The sequence below is a fragment of the Trachurus trachurus genome (genome assembly GCF_905171665.1).
Source record: "Trachurus trachurus genome assembly, chromosome: 19".
In the NCBI taxonomy this organism is placed as follows: domain Eukaryota; kingdom Metazoa; phylum Chordata; class Actinopteri; order Carangiformes; family Carangidae; genus Trachurus; species Trachurus trachurus.
The window spans coordinates 1,824,241-1,845,783 of NC_139913.1; the positions used below are offsets into that span (position 1 = coordinate 1,824,241).

At 40.6% G+C, this 21,543-nt stretch overlaps 1 protein-coding gene across 1 annotated transcript in view; it reads right to left on the minus strand.

Moving 5' to 3' along the window:
* The window catches only part of LOC311003122 (glutamate receptor ionotropic, delta-1-like), a gene marked incomplete at both ends in the record, with an annotated part of 637,202 nt that overhangs the window by 60,890 nt on the left and 554,769 nt on the right, over positions 1–21,543 (minus strand). The window contains 3 exons of the mRNA XM_083994807.1: positions 8,236–8,355; positions 13,504–13,665; positions 20,736–20,909. Coding sequence (XP_083850933.1) covers positions 8,236–8,355; positions 13,504–13,665; positions 20,736–20,909 — 456 coding nt within the window. The remainder of the gene's footprint in view (positions 1–8,235; positions 8,356–13,503; positions 13,666–20,735; positions 20,910–21,543) is intronic.

The window sequence follows — 21,543 nt, forward strand, 5'->3', positions numbered from 1 at the left end:
ATCCGACCAGGATAATCCTGTCAGATCACGTTTGAAATACTGGGCCCTGGAGACCCGGGAGGCCGGTTCCTAGTCCAACCAAATCCTTATATAGGGCCTGACACAAAAACATCCATAAAACTACACAACAACCATTTAATATTCCTCCACACTGCTCGTCCACTGCAATCCAAGTGTCCTGAAGGGAGATAGTCCAGAGTTTACTGGAAACTACCTCATTTAGGAGGAATATTAGAGGGTTTTTGTGTAGTTTTATGGACCTGTTTGTGTCGGGCACGATGCACGCGGACTGTTTAGGCTGTAAAAATGTCCTAAATGAGGTAGTTTCCAGTAATCTCTGGACTATCTCCCTTCAGGACACTTGGATTGCAGTGGACGAGCAGTGTGGAGGAATATTAAAGGGTTGTTGTGTAGTTTTATGAACGTTTTTGCGTCGGGCCTTATTGACTCTCATATAAAGTTTTCATTGGACTACGAACCAGCCTCCCGGGTCTCCAGATGCTCCAGATTTCATTTTTTGGTGAACTATTCCTTTAAAAAAAAAGGAAAATGTCCCTTTAAGTTTCATTTAGAACAAATAAAATATGTGATCAATTGCTTATTTTGTATCTTAATTTGATTGACAGCTCTAGTTTCCACTAATCAGGTTTCAGATGGTTCATTAGATGTGAGACTTTGATCAGTTTAGGACATAAACATAGATCCAGATGTTCGTCCATTTCATACAGCATCAATGCAAAAAAGAAACAGCTGGATGTGAGTTTCCCTTTGATTAAACAGGGCGGGCTGTGACTGATCTCAGACCTGTCACTCGTCCTCTGTATGAAGCTGTGTGATTTATGTGTTGTGTCAGAAAACTGATGAAGGTGTAGAGACGAGTAGAGAGCGGTCACGACTCTGTCACATCATTTACTGACACTAACGGCTGCAGGTTGTGTGTCTGTTCCTGCTCTGTGTGGTCCAGTCTGGTGTGTGTGTGTGTGTGTGTGTGTGTGTGTGTGTGTGTGTGTGTGTGTGTGTGTGTGTGTGTGTGTGTGTGTGTGTGTGTGTGTGTGTGTGTGTGAGTGACAGCTGGAAACATCTGGACATCAGCTCCTCAGAAGATGTTCAACAAACATCTCAGAGCAGTGTTTAAACTCTGACAACAGCTGTTTAACACGATGATTCAGATTCAGGGGACATGACTTCAGCTCCACGGTTTCATCCAAGTCTCTTTCAAATCAGCAGGAATATTTGACAGATATCCTCATGATCAATAAAACTATTAACGGTTTAATTGATTCATAATCACATAAAACCATTAGGACTTCAGAGGAACAGAGAAATGCTGAAATGAATGTGTTTAACAAAAAAAAAAAAAACTAAAACAATATAAAATCAGTATGTGGAGGAAAATCTATCTATCTATCTATCTATCTATCTATCTATCTATCTATCTATCTATCTATCTATCTATCTATCTATCTATATCTATCTATCTATCTATCTATCTATCTATCTATCTATCTATCTATCTATCTATCTATCTATCTATCTATCTATCTATCTATCTATCTATCTATCTATATCTATCTATCTATCTATCTATCTATCTATCTATCTATCTATCTATCTATCGTTCTATCTATTGTTCTATCTATCTATCTATCTATCTATCTATCTATCTATCTATCTATCTATCTATCTATCTATCTATCTATCTATCTATCTATCTATCTATCTATCTATCTATCTATCTATCTATTTATCCATCTATCTATCTATCTATCTATCTATCTATCTATCTATCTATCTATCTATCTATCTATCTATCTATCTATCTATCTATCTATCTATCTATCTATCTATCTATCTATATTCTAGATTGTAGATGTAAATGTTTATTGTCTGCACTGAGGGTCTGAGAGAAACAGAATTATATTTTATATTTATATATTGTAGAATTGGAAATAAAGCTGATTTGACTTTGACTTACAGTAATAAAGTTCTGTTTTGTTCTGACAGGTAAATAATGTTGGTTACTAAAATGTAAATATGTGGTTTGTCAATTAAAAACTTGTGAAAGAGAGGAAGATTATTATTATTATTATTATGATGAGATGATTCTCTTCTCATTAACTCCAGTTGTTGCATTTGGTGGTTAAATGTGACAAACAGGTGAGTCAGACTGTGTCATCACATCACACCTGTCTCTGCTTTACTGTTACATACACAACAACAGCTGTTTCTGTTTGTGTTGTTTACATCTTTACGCCCTGACCCTGTGTGTGTGTGTGTGTGTGTGTGTGTGTGTGTGTGTGTGTGTGTGTGTGTGTGTGTGTGTGTGTGTGTGTGTGTGTGTATAGATCTACAGTCGATCCACAGTGACGTATGTGGAGACACTCAGAGCCACAGGAGGAAACACAGGAGCTGCACGGTTATAATAACACACCTCATCTGTGTGAGTGTGTTTATATTGGAAACACACTCTGGTGGGTGTGGGGGGTAATAGCTATATGCATGTGTGTGTGTGTGTGTGTGTGTGTGTGTGTGTGTGTGTGTGTGATCTATGGGCCTCTGTCCTCCTAATGGTCATTATGTAACACAGGGGAACTCATAACTCAGAATGAGAAGCCAGGTGATTAAATCTTCATTACTGTGTGTGTGTCTCACACCAACACACCAACACACACCGACACACACACACCTGTGAGCTGCTAAATCACCTCCATAGCTCTGGCTGCTTGTTAAGTCGCTGCACATTGAAATAACTCAGGTGAATCTGTTGAACGTAAACGATCGACTTCGTCTCCATCGTCTTCATCTTCCTCCTCCGTCAGGATCAAAGATGGCCGCCGCTCGTCGTCGTCTTCGACACAAATCAAAGCTGTGATCTGAAGTGAGACTCTGTTAAGTGCAGCGATCAGCCACTCGCTTCTATTTCCTTTTTTTTCTTTCTTCATCTGAGCTGCAGATGAGAAACGTCTGTAAACGGTTTCTCTTCCATCAGGACCGATCAGCTCGGCTCTAATTACACACACACACACACACACACACACACACACACACACACACACACACACACACACACACACACACACACACACACACACACACACACACACACACACACACACACACACACACACATCTTTAAACAACACACATACACACACACACGCGTGCGTTTCATTTTAGTCCTCAATCAATGATCCTTTATCACCTCGTTAATCACACACCTCGTTTCTACTTGTTCTCTTCCTTTCATCTGCTTGTGTTTTCAAATTATGTTTCAGTCTCATCATGTATTTGTCCTTTTCTGTTCTTTTCCTCTTTCCTTACCTTACCTTCCTTTCCTTTTTCCTTCCTTTCCTTTCTTTTCCTCTTTCCTTCCTTTTGCATTTCCATGTCTGTAACAACATCTATTGCATGTCTGTCCGTCCTGGGTGAGGGATCCCTCCTCTGTTGCTCACCCTGAGGTTTCTCCTGTTTCTCCTGTTTTTTTGTTAAAAGGGTTTTCCATGGAGTTTTTCCTCAGTCGATGTGAGGGTCTAAGGACAGAGGATGTTGTTATGATGCCATGTAAAGCCCTTTGAGACAAACTGTTTGTGAAAACGGGCTATACAAATAAAATTGCCTTGCCTTGCCTTGCCATTTCTTCTCCTTTTCCATTTCTTCTCCTTTTCCCTTTCCTTTCCTTCCTTTCCTTTTCCCCTTCTTTAATTTCCCTTATTTTCCTCTTTCCTTCCCTTTGCATTTCCCTTTCTTCTCCTTTCCTCTTTCCTTCCCTTTCCTCTTCCTTTTCCTTTCCTTTCCTTTCCCTTCCTCTTTCCCTCTCTCCTCTCCTCTCCTTTCCTCCCCTCGCCTCCCACTTCCTTCCCTTTCCTCTAACCTTTCCTTTCCTCTTTCCTTCCCTTTGCATTTCCTTCTCTTCTCCTTTCCTCTTTCCTTTCCTTTCCTCTCCTCTCCCTTTTCTTTTCCAGCCCTTTCCCTTCCTCTTCCCCTCTCTCCTCTCCTCGCCTCCCATTTCCTTCCCTTTCCTCTAACCTTAAATTTCCTTTCCTTTCCTTTCCTTTCCTTTCCTTTCCTTTCCTTTCCTTTCCTTTCCTTTCCTTTCCTTTCCTTTCCTTTCCTTTCCTTTCCTTTCCCTCCAGAATAAATAACCAACATGTGACCATGACTTGCTGACATGTTATTTCAGCCTGATCCCTGCAGCCCCGTTTACAGTAAAACATACTTCTACAAAACAGACGCATGTTCAATAAAACTATTATAATTCTGCATAATCTCAGAGTGTGAGACAGAACATGAGGCCGTGATGCGTTCAGGCTCCTCCTCCTCGGGGTGATGACATGTGTATTATTCAGCAGCAGCAGCTCAGTATTGATCCATCCAGTCTAAGACACTGTAGCTCCTCCGCTCTGTCCTGCTGTCCTGTGTGTATTTACAGTCCCACCACTTCTAACTCCTCTAAATGTTCATTAAAACCTCGTTCGTCCCGTTAAATATCGACTGGTTTTTATGTGAAGAGACTCTGACGTCCTGAAGTGGCTAATCAAGGTGAACGTACGTAACACGGTTTAACGGCGTCTTCGCTGATTGGACGAGTTAATGAGGTGAGAGTCGTTGCAGCTCGTTGAATGAATGAATGAATGAGTGATGACTGAGTTCACTCACAGAGGGAGAAGACTACAACTCCCATGAGGCCGAGGGGCCGGTGGCGTTCAGCAGCTCAGAGGAGTCAGAGAGATTTAATGAGTTTCCTCTGATAGGAGGATGAGGGAGGAGGAGGAGGAAGAGGAGGATGATGAGGGAGTGTCCAGCTGGGAGGAGGAGGTGGAGGAAGAGAAAGAGGAGGAGGAGGAAAAGGAGGAGGACGCAGAGGATGAAGAGGAGAAGGAAGAAGAAGAGGAGGAGAAGGAGGATGAAGAGGAGGAGGAGGAGGAGGAAAGGAAAGGGGAAGAGAAAGAGGAGGAAGAGAAAGAGAAGGAGATGGAGGAAGAGGAGGAGAAGGAGGAGTAAGAGGAGGAGGAAAGGGAAGAGGAAGAGAAAGTGGAGGAGGATGAAGAGGAGGAGGTGGAAAAGAAGGAGGAAGAGAAAGAGGAGGAGGAGGAAGAAGAGGAGAAAGAGGAAAAGGGAGAGAAAGAGGAGGAGGAAAAGGAGGTGGAGGAGGAAAGGGAAGAGGAGGAGGAGGAGGAGAAGGAGGAAGAGGAGGAAGAGGAAAAGGAAGAGAAAGAGGAGGAAGAGGAGGAGAAGGAGGAAGAGGAGGAAAAGGAAGAGAAAGAGGAGGAGGAGGAGGAAAGGGAAAAGGAAGAAAAAGAGGAGGAGGATGAAGAGGGGGAGGAGGAAGATTAGGAAGGGGAGGAGGAAAGGGAAGAGGAAGAGAAAGAGGAGAAGGAGGAAGAGGAGGAGTAAGAGGAGGAGGAAAGGGAAGAGGAAGAGAAAGTGGAAGAGGAGGATGAAGAGAAGGAAGAGGTCTGGACCAGTTCAGCGGCCTGATGATTGAAGGGCAGACGATGAACTGATGAAGGTCGACCTTTGACCTCTGACCTCTGGGAGTAAACCTCCTCAGTCAGTCCCATAGAAACCATGGAAACGAACCCAGTTCTCCCTCTTCTCTTCTCTCCTCTTCTCCTCCTTCCCAGAGCGTCGATGTGTTGATGTGTTGATGATTAGAAGATCTGACGCTGTAACAACCGTCGTCCCACATGATCCTGTAAATAACTGAGTGAGTGGGATGAAACTGGATCGCACCTCGGCCTCCTCGTCTTATTCTGATTCTCACCTCTCTGAACCTCCTGCAAACACTGGATTCATAATTAGCATCATTAGCAAAGACAATGCTCTGTTTATTTATAATATCCTCATGGGGAGAAGCTCAGATGGAGAAGTAGTCACAGCCCTCGTGTGTTTTTTAATCTTTAACATTGACTGCGTTTACATGGACTTCAGTATCTCGGGGTTTTTAAGTATCCTGTTTTTGTGTTTGAGCAGTAAACACCGTTTCCTGATTTCAGAAATCGGGGTAAGCCCTTATGTAATGAAAGAGCTCAATATAAACCAAACATAGAAACGCCAACCTCTTCAAGTCTGTCGCTAATATATAACAAGACGCCGGTTTCCCAATGAGCATGGAGCATGGAGCAGGTCAGGTCACAATGGAAACTTAAAAAAAAAAAGTTACTACATGGACAAACATTAAACAAAAAAGTTATCGCCCACGTCGTTCACAGCAGAGTTCATTCTTGAGGAAGATCCAGAGAAACCAGACGTAGAAAGGAAAACAACTTTGGTCAGATTATAAGAAAGAACGTTATCGGGAAACAAAGCGGTTTTGCATGAATTTCCCTCTACAACAACTCTGTGTGGTAACGTTGTGTTATTATCTCATAGCGTGGTGAATGTGCAGCTCACAACTTGTCCACCAGAGCGTTGTGGAGTTGTTGGATTGTGTATCTGATGAGTTTGATGATGAGGGAAACCAAGAAATCCCATAATGAGCCTCCGTAGCGTAGCTCTGAGCAGCTCACGGCTCTGCTCCGCCGTTCTAGAAACAGCTTGCACCGACAATTAAAGGTAACGAACCTACTGCTATGACTATAGGGATTATGGCAATGGGCCAATTTGAGAAAATGTTGAACTATCCCTTTAATGTGAAGTACAAACTCTTATTTTGAAAGACCACACAGCAGGTTTAATGGACCAGAGGCCTCGACCAGGAAGGAAAGTTGAAGGGGCCTGAGCTGCTGCTGGAGCACAGCTGCCACCATGACTGATGACTATCGCCTGGGTAACGGTGTGTGTGTGTGTGTGTGTGTGTGTGTGTGTGTGTGTGTGTGTGTGTGTGTGTGTGTGTGTGTGTGTGTGTGTGAAGCAGTTTCTCCAAACACATCAGCTAAACAAGTGAAAGTGAGTGTGTTCTTTAAAGTAACACTCGACATGAACGTGTGAGTGTGAGAACATGATTTCAGGTTTCAGCGAGGAGGCGAGTCAGTGTGTGTGTGTGTGTGTGTGTGTGTCTGAAATAAAGTGCGACCCGAGTGTGTAAAGCTGGATGTGTTACAGTGTGTGTCCATGTGTGAAGGGCTGGTGTGTGTGTGTGTGTGTGTGTGTGTGTGTGTGACGGAGCTGGTGGCAGTTTTCACTCTGAGCTCAGACTGTGACGACTCGACTGATGACGTCACCGATCGAGTCACACACACACACACACACACACACACACACACACACACACACACACACACACACACACACACACGGAGCCGATCAATACTTCATTATAAGTTCATATTGAGCCTGAAGCTGTTGATATTTACCAGCTGTGATGTTTGTTTATTTGTTTCTCTGCAGAGTTCCTGTTTATAATATTGAACTAATTTATTAAAATCAGTATTTTTTTTTACCATGAAGTCTAATGTGTGTTGGTGTATGACTGTAATCAAGCTATTTAGATTTAATTGTAATACATACATTAAAATAATGTCATATTTAAAGGGATAGTTCAACATTTTGGCAAATTGGCCCCATTGCCATAATCCCTGTAGTCATAGCAGTAGGTTTGTTACCTTTAATTGTCGGTGCAAGCTATTTTTAGAACGGTGGAGCAGAGCCGTGAGCTGCTCAGAGCTACGCTACGGAGGCTCATTATGGGATTTCTTGGTTTCCCTCATCAAACTCATCAAATACACAATCCAACAACTCCACAACGCTCTGGTGGACAAGTTGTGAGCTGCACATTCACCACGCTATGAGATAATAACACAACGTTACCACACAGAGTTGTTTTAGAGGGAAATTCATGCAAAACCACTGATGCACGTTGCCTTCAGGGACAGTTTTTCATCAAGCAGTCTCTGTATTTCCCTCTAAAACTTGCAGCTGCGCTTTGCCGTTCTAAAAATATCTTGCACCGACAAATAAAAGTAACAAACCTACTGCTATGACCATAGTGATTATGGCAATGGGCCAATTTGCCAAAATGTTGAACTATCCCTTTAAATATTTTCTCATCTTATCAGAAACATTTGCGTCTAAATTGCATGAACTGCTTTAATACTGAGAATCATCTTGGACAAATGGAACGAGAGGCAGGGAGGGAGCGGTCAGTGTGTTGGGCTGAATTATGAAGCATAGTGACAAAACGTTGCAGCGTTTTTTTGTGTGTTTTTTTGGGGGGGTTGTGACTTCACGTGGGCGGGCGGCGCCACCGTGTCACTTCCTGTCGGCTCAGTGGGAGTGAAAGCTCAGTGAACTCACCCTCTTGATGTCTTTGCCGAAGGTCTCGCTGAAGCTGGAGCCCAGGATCTCGAACTGGACGTGAGAGTTGGCGCCGCCGTCCTTAAAGTCCATGGTACCTGTCAGACCTGTGATGTTGCCCTGGAGGAGAGAGGGAGAGAGAGGGAGGGATGGATGTCAGAACTCATGGAGGATATAAAAAGGAGTTCAGAAAGTTTAGCAGCAGTAGTGGATTCTGTTGTCGAAAAAAGGGCAGGAGAAAAAGCAGGAGATCTGTACTTGAACCTGCTATTTATTACATTTTCACAGCTTTTATTTCCTTTAAATGCATTAAATTAAATGTAAGGAACTATTTTAAGATCTTTGTAATGGGAACCTTGGCACCATATTTTGTATCTGTAGCTAAATGACCATAAAGGATAGCGTACATCTCTTTCAAATGCATTGAACTTGACTTGGTCATTTTAAATGTGGATATGGTGTCTGTACTGTCCACTGTTTCTTCGTATCATATTAGAAATATGCAGCGAGCTAAATCTGGTGCAACCATCTCCTTATTTCTTGCAAATGTGTTGAAATTTCTTTATTTGGATAAACCGCTTGAGATGTATCATCTCATTTTCGAGGGGGTCCAAACATATAGACAAACATGAACTCATCAAACAAACGTGTTCTCAATAATAAAGAAAAAAATAAACAGACAAACAAACAAAAAGAAGAAAGAAAAAGTCAACAACAATGAAACAAACAAAGGACAAACAGTTAATGTAACTACATTGGAACAATACAACCGTAAGAAAGCCACAATGGCCAACACTGAGACTGAAATAATGATTAATATCAATTCAACAAATCAGAAAGAGCATGCATCTTCAGTGAAAACAGGATAATTAATGTCACTGCACACTGTCCCTTAATAAACTAAATAAACTAAACTAAACCTCTAAAACTAAACCTAAATCAGTAAAATGTGAACAATGTGCATCTGAAATGATAATAATATTCAACATTTTGCATCTGTTTCCATTGGACACACACACAGTGAAGTGAAACACATGGGAGAGAAAAAAAAAAGAAAAAGGGAATGAGCAGACGTGAGCTTCGACTTCATTCAAATGCACTTCTACATCATTAATCCATCATAAAAGAGGCCATGTCAGTATTGTTAAGTTTAATGTTCATGCAGATAAAATATAATGAAGTGACAGTGAGATGAAGGGAGGGAGGGAGGGAGGGAGGGAGAGAAGACGACATTGAGGAGCCATTAAAGGAGGTCAAAGGGAGTAACGGAGGAGAAAATCATCAGAGGAGTGAGAGGAGCGAGGGAGGGATGTGGAGACAGAGAAAGAAAAGAAAATGTGGAAAACCACGGGGGAGTCGATCTGCGGCCCCTCGCGGACTCGACCCCGCCGACACCCTCCATGTATCTTTAGCACCATGCCGCTTCCCATGATGCTTTGTGGCGCTGTGTGTGTGTGATCGCCTACTGATGTAAATTGTCGATCCCAACAGGGTCACGAAGTGCACATTGCACATGAACGCAACCAACGATGAGGAGGAGGAGGAGGAGAGATCACCATGGAAACCATCAGCCCATCATCAAGAGAACCGATATAGATACCTAATTAATCAGTATATAAATTAATGATCAGCTTTATTATTTCATGACCATTGATCGCCGCCATGCAGAACATACAGACGCAGGATGTTTAGAGATGTATGAGCTCTCAGATGAAACACCGCTGCAGCCTGAAGACGGATGAAATAAAACGAGCTTTCATCACTTCATCAGTTTGTTGTGTTGGATTGTAAAGTGAGACTGAAGACGTCGGCCATCACGCTGCCGGCAAAACTAAATGTTCCTCTGTCAACGGCAAAAGGTCACAGTCATTGTCACCTGGAGGAGAATAATAATGTTTCATGGTGTTTGTTTTGTGTGGAGCGGAGCCGCTTTGCTACAGAGTCAGTGATGCCTCCACTTCTCCATCCATCTCTCATAATATCCTATATAAATATAAATCCACTGCATCAATATCTGAATATTTGTACAACAGAGTGCTGATTTGTGATCTCTCTCTTGTAAAAAAAGGAAAACAAGGTCAGAAGAGCTAAAATAAAAACATCGAGCCTGAGAAAAAAAAAAAAAAAAAAGGAACTGAGCTCATCTATAAAACACGGTATGACACTACAGCACACAGATAATGTGTTTACAATGAACAAGGGCAACGTTTATGAGCCAAATAAAAGCTGCTAAAGATAAATGATTAGCATCGCTGCAGCTAACAGCTAACAGCTTTGGCTTTGCTGATAACAACTGTGTGTAAGTGGGAACACTGAGCTACAGAGAACTGGAGCCACAACGTTTTAGTGAATAAAATAAACTGTTTTCTAACTCAACCTTAACAGTTTTACCTGCTGAACTGACACACTAACAAAGTTTAAGTGGGTAAACTTGGTGAACCTGAACCACAGTTTTAGACAACCTTAGTAATGTGAATTTTTTTGCCTCTTGCCAAAACTGTCTCTTTCAAATTAAACAAAACTGTTAGTTAACTTGAACTGAACATTTTTGCACATGTGTATCTGTGTTTCTAAACATGTTAACGAGCTCCAGGTGGATTGTTTATGAACCTTAACGAGCTCTGGCCTGAGGCTCAGAGGTTACCACGGCAACTTGAGGTGGTTGCCAGTGACGATAGAGGCCCCCCAGGCTGAGGCAGACAGAAATGTGGAGAAAAAGAGCGATTTTCTGCCCCTGCACTGGTCTCACATTTGGGCTTATTCTGACAAAACGGTAGCTCCTATCAGAAAAAAACACAGACCATCATCGCTGTAAGGACTTCCTGAACCATTTGGTGTGATTCTGGTGTTTCTACAGTAAATATTTTGGAGACACTTGCGAGTTTAAAACAGGGGTCCGTTCTGCTTCTCTCAGAAAATCTTTGTATTGGAGTCAATGAGGAGCAGAGACAGACGTGGCCGCACTTAGAGGCTGACAATTCAAATTCTGTAAGTCTCTCTGATATTTTGAGCACATTGTGAGAGACAGAACAAGTTTGTCTACAAATTTGGAAAAAATCATGTGTGTAGAGTGTAAATTGTGTCCGGGAGGAGCGTGGAAAGAGAAAAAATGTAGACGTTTTTTTGTGCTCTCTGCCACTCTGACCGATGATGTCACGCACTCTGACATGAACATTCCGTGCAATACACACCCATTATAATCTCAACATTTCTCCAAATATGGTCATGGTCATTGATCAGTGAATGATCAAAAACTATATGACCGATCAGAACTGTTTAAGTTAAGTAAAAACATTCAAGATGAGTATGGGTAGCCTAGCCTACTGTTTCCAAACGCTGCAGCCTGGAGGGAAATCTTTTTTTTATTCTCATGGAAGGCTGTATTTCTATCATCCACCTCAGGATTGATACGATGAGCAGATTAATTGCCATTGTTGTAATTTTTCCAGCATTATAAAAATCCTTTTGAGTGTGTGATAAACCCTCAGATTAGTTGGGTTTTGCTACGCTGGATTGTGTCTCATTGTCTCCTACCTGCAGCAACGCAACCACAGTAAACTCTGTTGTTTTAACACCGTGTCTTAGCATTTACAGCCGAAGACGCTCTCAGCTCCCATTGTCAAACATCACAGAGCGTGTTGTAGTCGAGGTTGGGAGGTGTCCCGCTGCATGCTGCATCCGTTCAGCCTCACATCTGTCAGGTCGGTTATCACCAGGGTCTGAGTTTACATCTCTAAATTGCATGCACTACTTTTCAAATGAAACTGTCAACACGGTGAAACGGGCAAAAAATGAGTTTAACAAGACAAGGAAAGAAAAGAAAAAGACAAATAATGTGCTGTTATAGATCGTTAAATCCACACTGGACTTCGTTATTAAAGGCATCAGGTCTGTTCTGCAGCTCAGAGGTCGCTAACAAGCTCCAACGTCAGACGTGTCAAAGAAACAGACTAATGGGTTTTAATAGAGGATAAAAAAACAACCACTGATCAATACATCTGAAAACATCTCACACCAATTAAACTCAGACTGAGAGGTGAGGATGACGATGGAGGAAGGAGCCGAGACTCTCCTCTCGTTTCAAACACTAACAAACACTTTGTTGAATCTAATTATTTATATTGTGTCAGTTCAGTTTTTGATGGACAACAACATTTTAGATAATTCACATCGAGGCAATCTGGCAAACCAACAACAGAGCGACACTGGAGCTGTTAATCAGCTGTGCAGCAGAACAATTACAGCCTGTTAACACTCTGGGTTGTTTGATGAAGTGTTGTTGGATTCAGCTTCATCTCAAACGCTCCAATAACCTCATTTTAAAACCCATCTTTGGGCGTGATGCTAAAATATCGGTAACACTTTACTTGACGCCTATCTCTATAACACATTATATATGATATACTTATAATGAGTTATAATGCAGTTATAGCACTGTATAACTATAATTATAAACACTCATAAATGATCATAATGCTTTATAACAATAATCGTAACACACTATAAAGCATTTTATCATTACTTATAAGGTCAGGTATTTTAATATGTTATAAGTGTTAGTAACTGGCTGACAATGACCACATCGATAATGCATCATTAATATAGTTATAATGTGTTATAATTGTCTTATAAACGTGTATAACTATCATTATAAACACTCATAAATCATCATAAGGCTTTTATAACAATAAGCATAACACATCATAGAGCATTTTATAATGGTTTATAAGGTCTTAGTGTTATAATAGAGTTATAATGCTCTATAATGTGTTATGCTTATTGTTATAAAGTCTTGTAGTAATTTATGAGTGTTTATAATGATAGTTATACACGTTTATAAGACAATTATAACACATTATAACTATATTTATAATGCATTATTGATGTGGGCATTGTCAGCCAGTTACTAACAATTATAACGTATTATAATACCTGACCTCATTATAAAATGCTTTATAGTGTGTTATGATTATTGTCATAAAGCATTATGATCATTTATGAGTGTTTATAACTATAGTTATACAGTGTTATAACTGCATTATACCTCATTATAAGTATTGTTATAATGCGTTATAGAGATAGGCGTCAACATTTTTTCATGTTATTTTGTGTTTTTTCACATTAAACTGTAATATAAGGTGGAGGCTTAAAAATAAACCCCTTGTGGCTTTTTGCCTCTCCCTGCACTGTCCTATTGTTACCTACCATGTTTTATGTTGTATTCTTTTAACTTTGTGCAAAAATAAAAATTCAATTCAAATTCAATACCTTCTGGATGGTCTCCAGCATGGACCAGCCTCCGTTCCAGGGCTTGGTGGACTTCCTGATGCAGTTGAGACTCGCCATGCTGTGCCACTTCCTGTCCTCCAGCTTCCTGTAGAAGGCGTTGGCCAGCATGAGCACGCTGTCGTACAGGTAGAGGTTGGACACCTGGACGGAGACAGAGACAGAGAGAAAGGCGTCATGTTAAAGGTACATTGTGTAAGAATTCCTCCCATCTAGCGTTGCGGTTGTAGATCGCAAGCAACTCAGTCGTATTTTTCATGCTGCATTCACCTGAAATCGGGAAGACGGCAGACGGACGACAGCCGCTGCACGTAACGGCATAAATGTATTGTTTACCTGACCCACGTTTTACCGGCTTTCTCTGGACTTCTGTGACTAAAATGACATCTGGTTTGTTAGCGACGGCCGTCTGCCCGACTGCAGGTGAATGCAGCATCAGTGTAACGCTCCATTCCTCCTCACTGCGTTACAACAATTCAGAGCTGAAAGGAACACTTCACTTTGTTGTTAGGGGGATTACTGGTTAATGAAACCTGTACTTTTGAACGAAATAATCGATTTTCGTGAATAGAGAACAGGAGAAGTTACACAATGTACCTTTAAATATTGATCTCCGGACATCAAAGTGTTGGGATCAATAAACTGACGGACAGAGTGTGTGTGTGGTGTGTTTGATGCCTGAGGCGACGGGTAAATCCACACACACACTGTACTGCAGGTTGACGTGTATCTGCTGATTCTTTTACACATGTTCAGATCTCTGTTGTATAGACGGACGTGTTTACACTTTATTTATGTTCCTGTTGCTGCAGTATCAGTATCTGAGTCTTTACCAGCTCTGTCAAAACATTATATGGTTTCCTGGTAAGCTAGTTTTTTCAGGAGTTCTCAGTTATGAATTATTTTGTTAAAAGTTAAACCATCGTCTGTGGAGTCTGGAAACATTAAATCTGGAGAAATGTCCTGTTATTCTACTGATCCACAGTCAAAGTGAAGCAGAATCCAACTTTTCTTTTTTACAAAAAATTAATAAATATGTGAATATGTCATGTTTTCTGCAGCAGATAGTGAAGTCTCTGCTCTGTGATTAGCAGTTTGTGCAGAATTAAGAGTTTAACACTTTATAATGAAGAATTAGTTAAACATTATTATCATCAACTTGTATAAAGCATTCTTCCTTCATTGAAATAAATCCAGAGTTGCTTTAAATGGCATATCGAGTAACGTCAATGATTTATAATTAGTGAGGACAGAGTGTGTGTGTGGTGTGTTTGATGCCTGAGGCGACGGGTAAATCCACACACACTGTGCAGGTTGACGTGTATCTGCTGATTCTTTTACACATGTTCAGATCTCTGTTATACAGACGGACGTGTTTACACTTTATTTATGTTCCTGTTGCTGCAGTATCAGTATCTCTGAGTTACCACACCTCTCCTTCAGTGACTCTGTTATTCACAGTCTTTACCAGCTCTGTCAAAATAGTTCTCAGTTATACTTGAAATGATGTTGTATAAAGTTAAACCATCGTCTGTGGAGTCTGGAAACATTAAATCTGGAGAAACGTCCTGTTTTTCTTCTGATCCACAGTCAAAGTGAAGCAGAATCAAATATTTTGTTGCACAAAATGAATAAATATGTGAATATGTCATGTTTTCTGCAGCAGATAGTGAAGTCTCTGCTCTGTGATGAGCAGTTTGTGCAGAATTAAGAGTTTGACACTTTATATAATGAAGAATTAGTTGAACATTATCATCATGTATAAAGCATTCTTCCTTCCTTTCATTGATATTAATCCAGAGTTGCTCATTTATTTCTGTGCTTATAAATGACTTATCGATTAACGTCAATGATGTATAATTAGTGAGTTCAGCATATCAGTCCTGAAGCTTCGACCTCACTCAACATTTTGGATGTTTCTCTCACTTTTCTCCTCTTGCAAAAATCACACACTCTGGTTTCTCCTCTTCTGAAACTGACAAAAATAAAATAAAACGTCAAAGATTCATCCAAACATGTTCATGTGAGAGATGATAAACATAAAGCATCATCATGATCCTGTCCAAGCTGATCAGATGAGACAAATTCACTCATGAAATAAAAACTGTAATGACGTTTGAAACGAGCAGCGGCAACAAAACGGCTCTAATTAATCAGAGTTACTGGTTCCTAATGAGTGATGTCATCCTGTCACATCTTCACATGAAGGTAGTTGACGGCAACCAGGAGGAGGAGAGAGCATGAACATTTCACCTCCTTTTACATGAATTATTGAGACAAATGTCCTCCTCTTCCTTCTCCCTCGGGGCTTCAGGTGAGGACAGGGAGAGAACGACAGAGTCCAGGTGAAGATTGTTATGTAGTGGGCGATTTTAGGAGGAAGAGATGGAGGAAGAGGAGGACAGACTGTTGAAAAAATAATCAGGTAGAGAGGTAGACAGGGCCGTTGTATAGGGGAGAAAGGTGATGATAACTCTAGGGGCCCAGCGCCCAGTGGGGCCCATAAAAAACCCCAGTAGTCTAATCTTTGTATGACTGATTTATTCTGCGTAAGACCCTGACTAATACTCATAGTACACTGTAAAAACCCAACATCTTGCCAAGAATATTTGTGTTATTTCTTGTCCAAATGTCTCATTTCTAGTCAAAACTAATCTCTTTCCACTTAAAATAAGACTCATTACCTAAAAATTAACTTGTTTTTAGATCATTTTCACTTAAATTCACAATAAATAGAAACATCTGCCAGTGAAAGTAAGTTTTTTGTGCTTGTAATAAGGAAGAAAAACTTGCTCCACTATCAGATTTTTTCTACTTATTCCAAGTGAAAATCTGCTTGAAAGAAGTAAAAAGTGTCTAAAAACAAGCTGCTTTTAATGTGATGAGTCTAATTTTAAGTATAATGAGATTTGTTTTGACTAGAAATGACATTTTGACTAGAAATAAGACAAATATTCTTGCTAAGATACTTGAGTTTTTGCAGTGTAATGCTGCATTAGCATCAAAACAAAGAAGGCTAAATAAAAAACGATAAAAAATATACGTAGTCTAAGAAAAAAAAAAGGAAAAGTTAGGGGGAGGGGCCCACTTTAGTATTCTTTAAGGGGGCCCAGAATTCCTAGCAACGGCCCTGGAGGTAGAGAGGGAGGAGAGAGGAGGAGGAGGTGAAGACTAAAACTGAAGGAAGAAGAGAAACAAAAGGTGACATTCAGAGTGAAAAGAGACGGAATAAAAGGAATCATCACAGGACGTTAAGAAGGTTAAAGTTGAGGAGGACGGGAAAAACAAAGGAGGAAAGAAAGAAAGAAAGAAAGAAAGAAAGAAAGGAAGAGGAAATTAGAAGAAGGGTAAAGGGCAGAGGAAGCTGGAGGCCACGAGACAAGAGACGGAGGAGAGAAGTTTCTGAACACAAGAGAGAAAAAAGAGAGAAAGAGAGAAACTGAGATAAGAAAACCAGAAGAAAAGAAAAGAAAAGATGAAATAAAAAAGCATCAAAGACACGGAGGAGATGAAAGGAGGGAGGAGACAAAAGACTCTGAGTGGATGAAATAAGAGGAGTGATGGTGGGAGTGTGTGTCGTCGTCGCCGCGGTTACGCTCCGCCGTGATGTCACGTGACTCGTCAACACGAAATGTCACGAGGAGACGAGAAGAAAAACATCTGTCAGCGGATTAACACGGATGGTTCTGTTCTCTGCTGTTAAATGTCAAACCGCACAACACAACACAACACAACGCAACGCAACGCAACGCAACGCAACGCAACGCAACGCAACGCAACGCAACGCAACGCAACGCAACACAACACAACACAACACAACACAACACAACACAACGCAACGCAACGCAACGCAACACAACACAACACAACACAGCTCAGTGTGTGTGTGTGTGTGTGTGTGTGTGTCCATCTGAAAGACTAAATGTGATTCACTGGAATGAGTCCAATTAGGTTTCATTGTAGAGTCATGAAACCACCTCAGAGCCACACAGGACGCAACACAACGCAACACAACGCACTGCAGCGCACAACGCAACACAACACAACGCAACACAATGCAACAGAACGTAGTGCAATGCAACACAATGCAATGTAATGCAGCGCAATGCAACACAGTCCAATTAGATTTCATTGTAGAGAGTTGTCATGAAACAAACTCAAAGCCACACAGGACACAACACACAACGCACTGCAATGCACAATGCAACGCAATGCAACACAACACAACAGACCATAATGCAACGCAACAAAAAAGAATGCAACAGAACGTGGTGCAATGCAACACAAAGCAACGTAACGCAGCGCAACAGAATGCAATGGAATGCAACACAATTTAACACAATGCAACACAATGTAATGCAGCGCAACAGAATACAATAGAATGCAACACAACAGAACAACACAACACAACACAACAGAAATACACATGTAAATGTTTAGTTAACGTCATATCTATTACTGAGCCAGTAGTTATGGAAACATGTGACATCACTACAGGTGTTATTGATCAACATTGATCCTGTGTTGTGTTTAGTCCTAGTGAACCCTGTAAGACCGGGCCGAGGACAACTGATGACATGTTTAAGTGTGACAGAGAAGGAGGAGGTTTGTTCATGTGTTTTTAATTTAAAGTCTATATGTTTAATATGATATATTGCATTGTTTATTTAATATGAACTTCAGTGTGGTGCAGAACCAGTTCTCCATGATGGATCATCACCTGCTCCACTGACACTATATGAATATTATTTTGTTTTATTTACTATAATCTGAGGCTGTGACATAATGAGACTTCATCCTGTCGCCTCCTAGTGGTCACGATGAGTCATGGCAGCTCTAGGATTCTCTGTGTGTCCTGGTTTGACATGGATCTGATCTGTGAACCCTGACGTGGGCTCGGTCTGTGTGGAAGTCTTCATGGCAGCTTCATGAATTTATGGATGCTGATGCTGATGCTGATGCTGACCATCGATCTGGAAACCTCAGCGACCTCTGACCTCTGCAGTCTGGCACCGTGATAGCCCGGGGGTCTAGGTCAGACCGGGTGAATTTACCTTTAAAACTTCTCAACGTCCTCAAACGACTTCACTTTCCCTCCGTCCCTCATCTTTTAATAATTCCTTCACTGCACTGATTTAATTTGTCTCCTGGAATAATAATTAAACCTTAGAACGAGTTAATTTGTATTTTAAAATGACTCCTGCTCCGGGTTGTTCTCTCTTTTCACAGGGACCAAATAAAATTACATGAGAACATGTTTTACTAATTAAAGGGATAGTTCACCCAAAATTGAAATTTCACTCATTATCTACTCACCCTCATGTCGACTAAGGGCTGGGAGAAGCTCCTCTTCCCGGTTCGTAGAGGAGCTTCCGCTACAAAACAAGCTTGAAATATAGACTTATTTAAGTTTTTCCGGACAATTTCGCATTTCGGGGCTTCAATACAAGACGGACATTACATACGAGCAGCATGGAGGTATCTGGATGTTTTTTGGTGTGTCTTTTTGTTACGAAGACAGTTGGTATCCATTTGCAAGCGTTATATGGACATGCACTGCTACGCCGAGACCCCCTGTAACTCAGAGAAGCCACGGAGGACTCTGAAACTTCTCCCAGCCCTTAGTCCACATGAGGGGGAGGAGATAATGAGGGAAATTTAAATTTTGGGTGAACTATCCCTTTAATTAAAGGATGCTGATTGTTTTGATGATTCTTGGTTTTTTTTAAGTGGAGTTTAAGAGGAGAGAGGTCTCACTCTGTCTCTAAATCCTGAACCTTTCACCACAGTCAGCTTTTACTTCTCTCTTATCGCAGCGACAGTTCCCACGATGATTAAACGTATTAAATAAATATTAAAAATAAGTGACAAAAAACAAACACTGAGCAGCACAGAAAGTTGATCTCCACATCAAACGCTGTGACTTCCTCTCTGCAGGAGTTCAGACTGGAGGAGCGGTGGCGTTAATGTGTCGCCGCTGCAGCCGCGCTAATGTCTCTCTGTCTCTCTGTCTCTCTGTCTCTCTGTTGCTGCTGCATCTTCTCTAATGTGCAGCCACATAACCGGGCCCCCCATGTCACCCCGCTGAAACCACGGCAACACACTGATCTTTATCGTCTTTATCAGTTTGGAAACAGCTTCTCATAGAAAATATATAAATAAATAAAAACCCTGGTTCAACTCTGCAGCTGAAGAAGAAGAAGAGGAAGAGGAGAGCGCACGGCGTGAAAAATAGAAGAGAAACCTTCAAAACTCATCGACGCAGATCAGACGCTACTTTACAAACTTTACTCCACAGCAAACGTCTCAAACAACCTCCTCTAACATCATCCTCTGTCTGGCTGCTGATTGGTCGACTGGAGATGATGCTGTTCCTCAAACACCATCAATCAAAGCTTCAGACTCCGTCCACACAGTCTCTCTGACTGCTTTTAATGGAAAATAAGAGTCACAAAATGTGGAGAAAAATCACTGAAATCACTAAATTATGAACAAACTCAGTGAGAAAGCTCAGTAACGGTTTAAAATGCAGCAGTGATGAAGGTATTTAGTCTTTATTTTCTGCTTCATATAGTTCTTTATATTCATATCTAGATTATTCTACTGGAATGAACATTTGGAATTAAATGTAAAACAATAGTGTTTGGCTTTCACACTTTTTTTTTTTAAAGTTAAGGCCTCATTATTTAGTGGAATGAAGCTTATTTGTGTTTTCTGAAGTTACAGTGAGTTGAGCCCTCAGGGCCACCGTACACTGCAAAAACTCAAATATCTTACCAAGAATATTTGTCTTATTTCTAGTCAAAATGTCATTTCTGGTCAAAACAAATCTCATTATATTTAAAGACTTAAGACTTAAGACTCATCATATTTAAAAAGTAACTTGTTTTTAGACACTTTTTACTTCTTTCAAGCTGATTTTCACTTGAAATAAGTAGAAAAATCTGACAGTGGAGCAAGTTTTTCTTTTTTATTACAAGCACAAAAAACTTGCTTTCACTGGCAGATTTTTCTACTTATTTTAAGTGAAAATTTGTTTGAAACAAGTGAAAATGATCTGAAAACAAGTTCATTTTTTAGGTGATGAGTCTTATTTTAAGTGGAAAGAGATTAGTTTTGACTAGAAATGAGACATTTTGACAAGAAATAAGACAAATATTCTTGGAAAGATTTTGAGTTTTTGCAGTGTAATCCTTAGCGTGCTGCTGACTGACCTCTAGATTCTGCAGGTATCCCTCCTGTGGGTCACACAGCAGCGAGGAGATGCGGTGGTTGTGTCTCATGCAGCGCGTGCTGCTGTCCTTCCACAGGGGGAAGATCTGCCGGATCACCGTCATGCGCCCCAGTGCACTGTGGGTAAGCTCCAGGATCTCCGTGTCGCTGATCTCCTGCAGGGACGGACAGAGAGAGAGAGAGTTGGATCGATCGTTGAAGCTGTGATCTGCAGCAGACTGAGACGTTTGACCAACAGATGATGTTTAGTGTTTTTTTTTGTTTTTTTTAGTTTAGTGTGTTTATTTCGGTCTTATACACTGCAAAAACTCAAAATCTTAACAATAATATTTGTCTTATTTCCAGTCGAAAATGTAATTTCTAGTCAAAACAAGTCTCATTGTACGATAAGAAGACTCATCACATAAAAAGTAGCTTGTTTTTAGACACGTTTTACTTCTTTCAAGCTGATTTTTTACTTGAAATAAGTAGAAAAATCTGATAGTGGAGCAAGTTTTTCTTTCTTATTACAAACACAAAAAACCTGCTTTCACTGGCAGATTTTTCTACTTATTTCAAGTGAAAATTAGTTTGAAAGAAGTTCATTTTTAGGTGATGAGTCTTATTTTAAGTGGAAAGAGATTAGTTTTGACTAGAAATGAGACATTTTGACAAAAAATACGACAAATATTCTTGGAAAGATTTTCAGTTTTTGCATTGTAAAAACAAATACAATAGACAAATATAAAGGTATAAATACAAAACAAAACAAAACAAATCAGAACAAAAACACAACAAGCAATACAATTT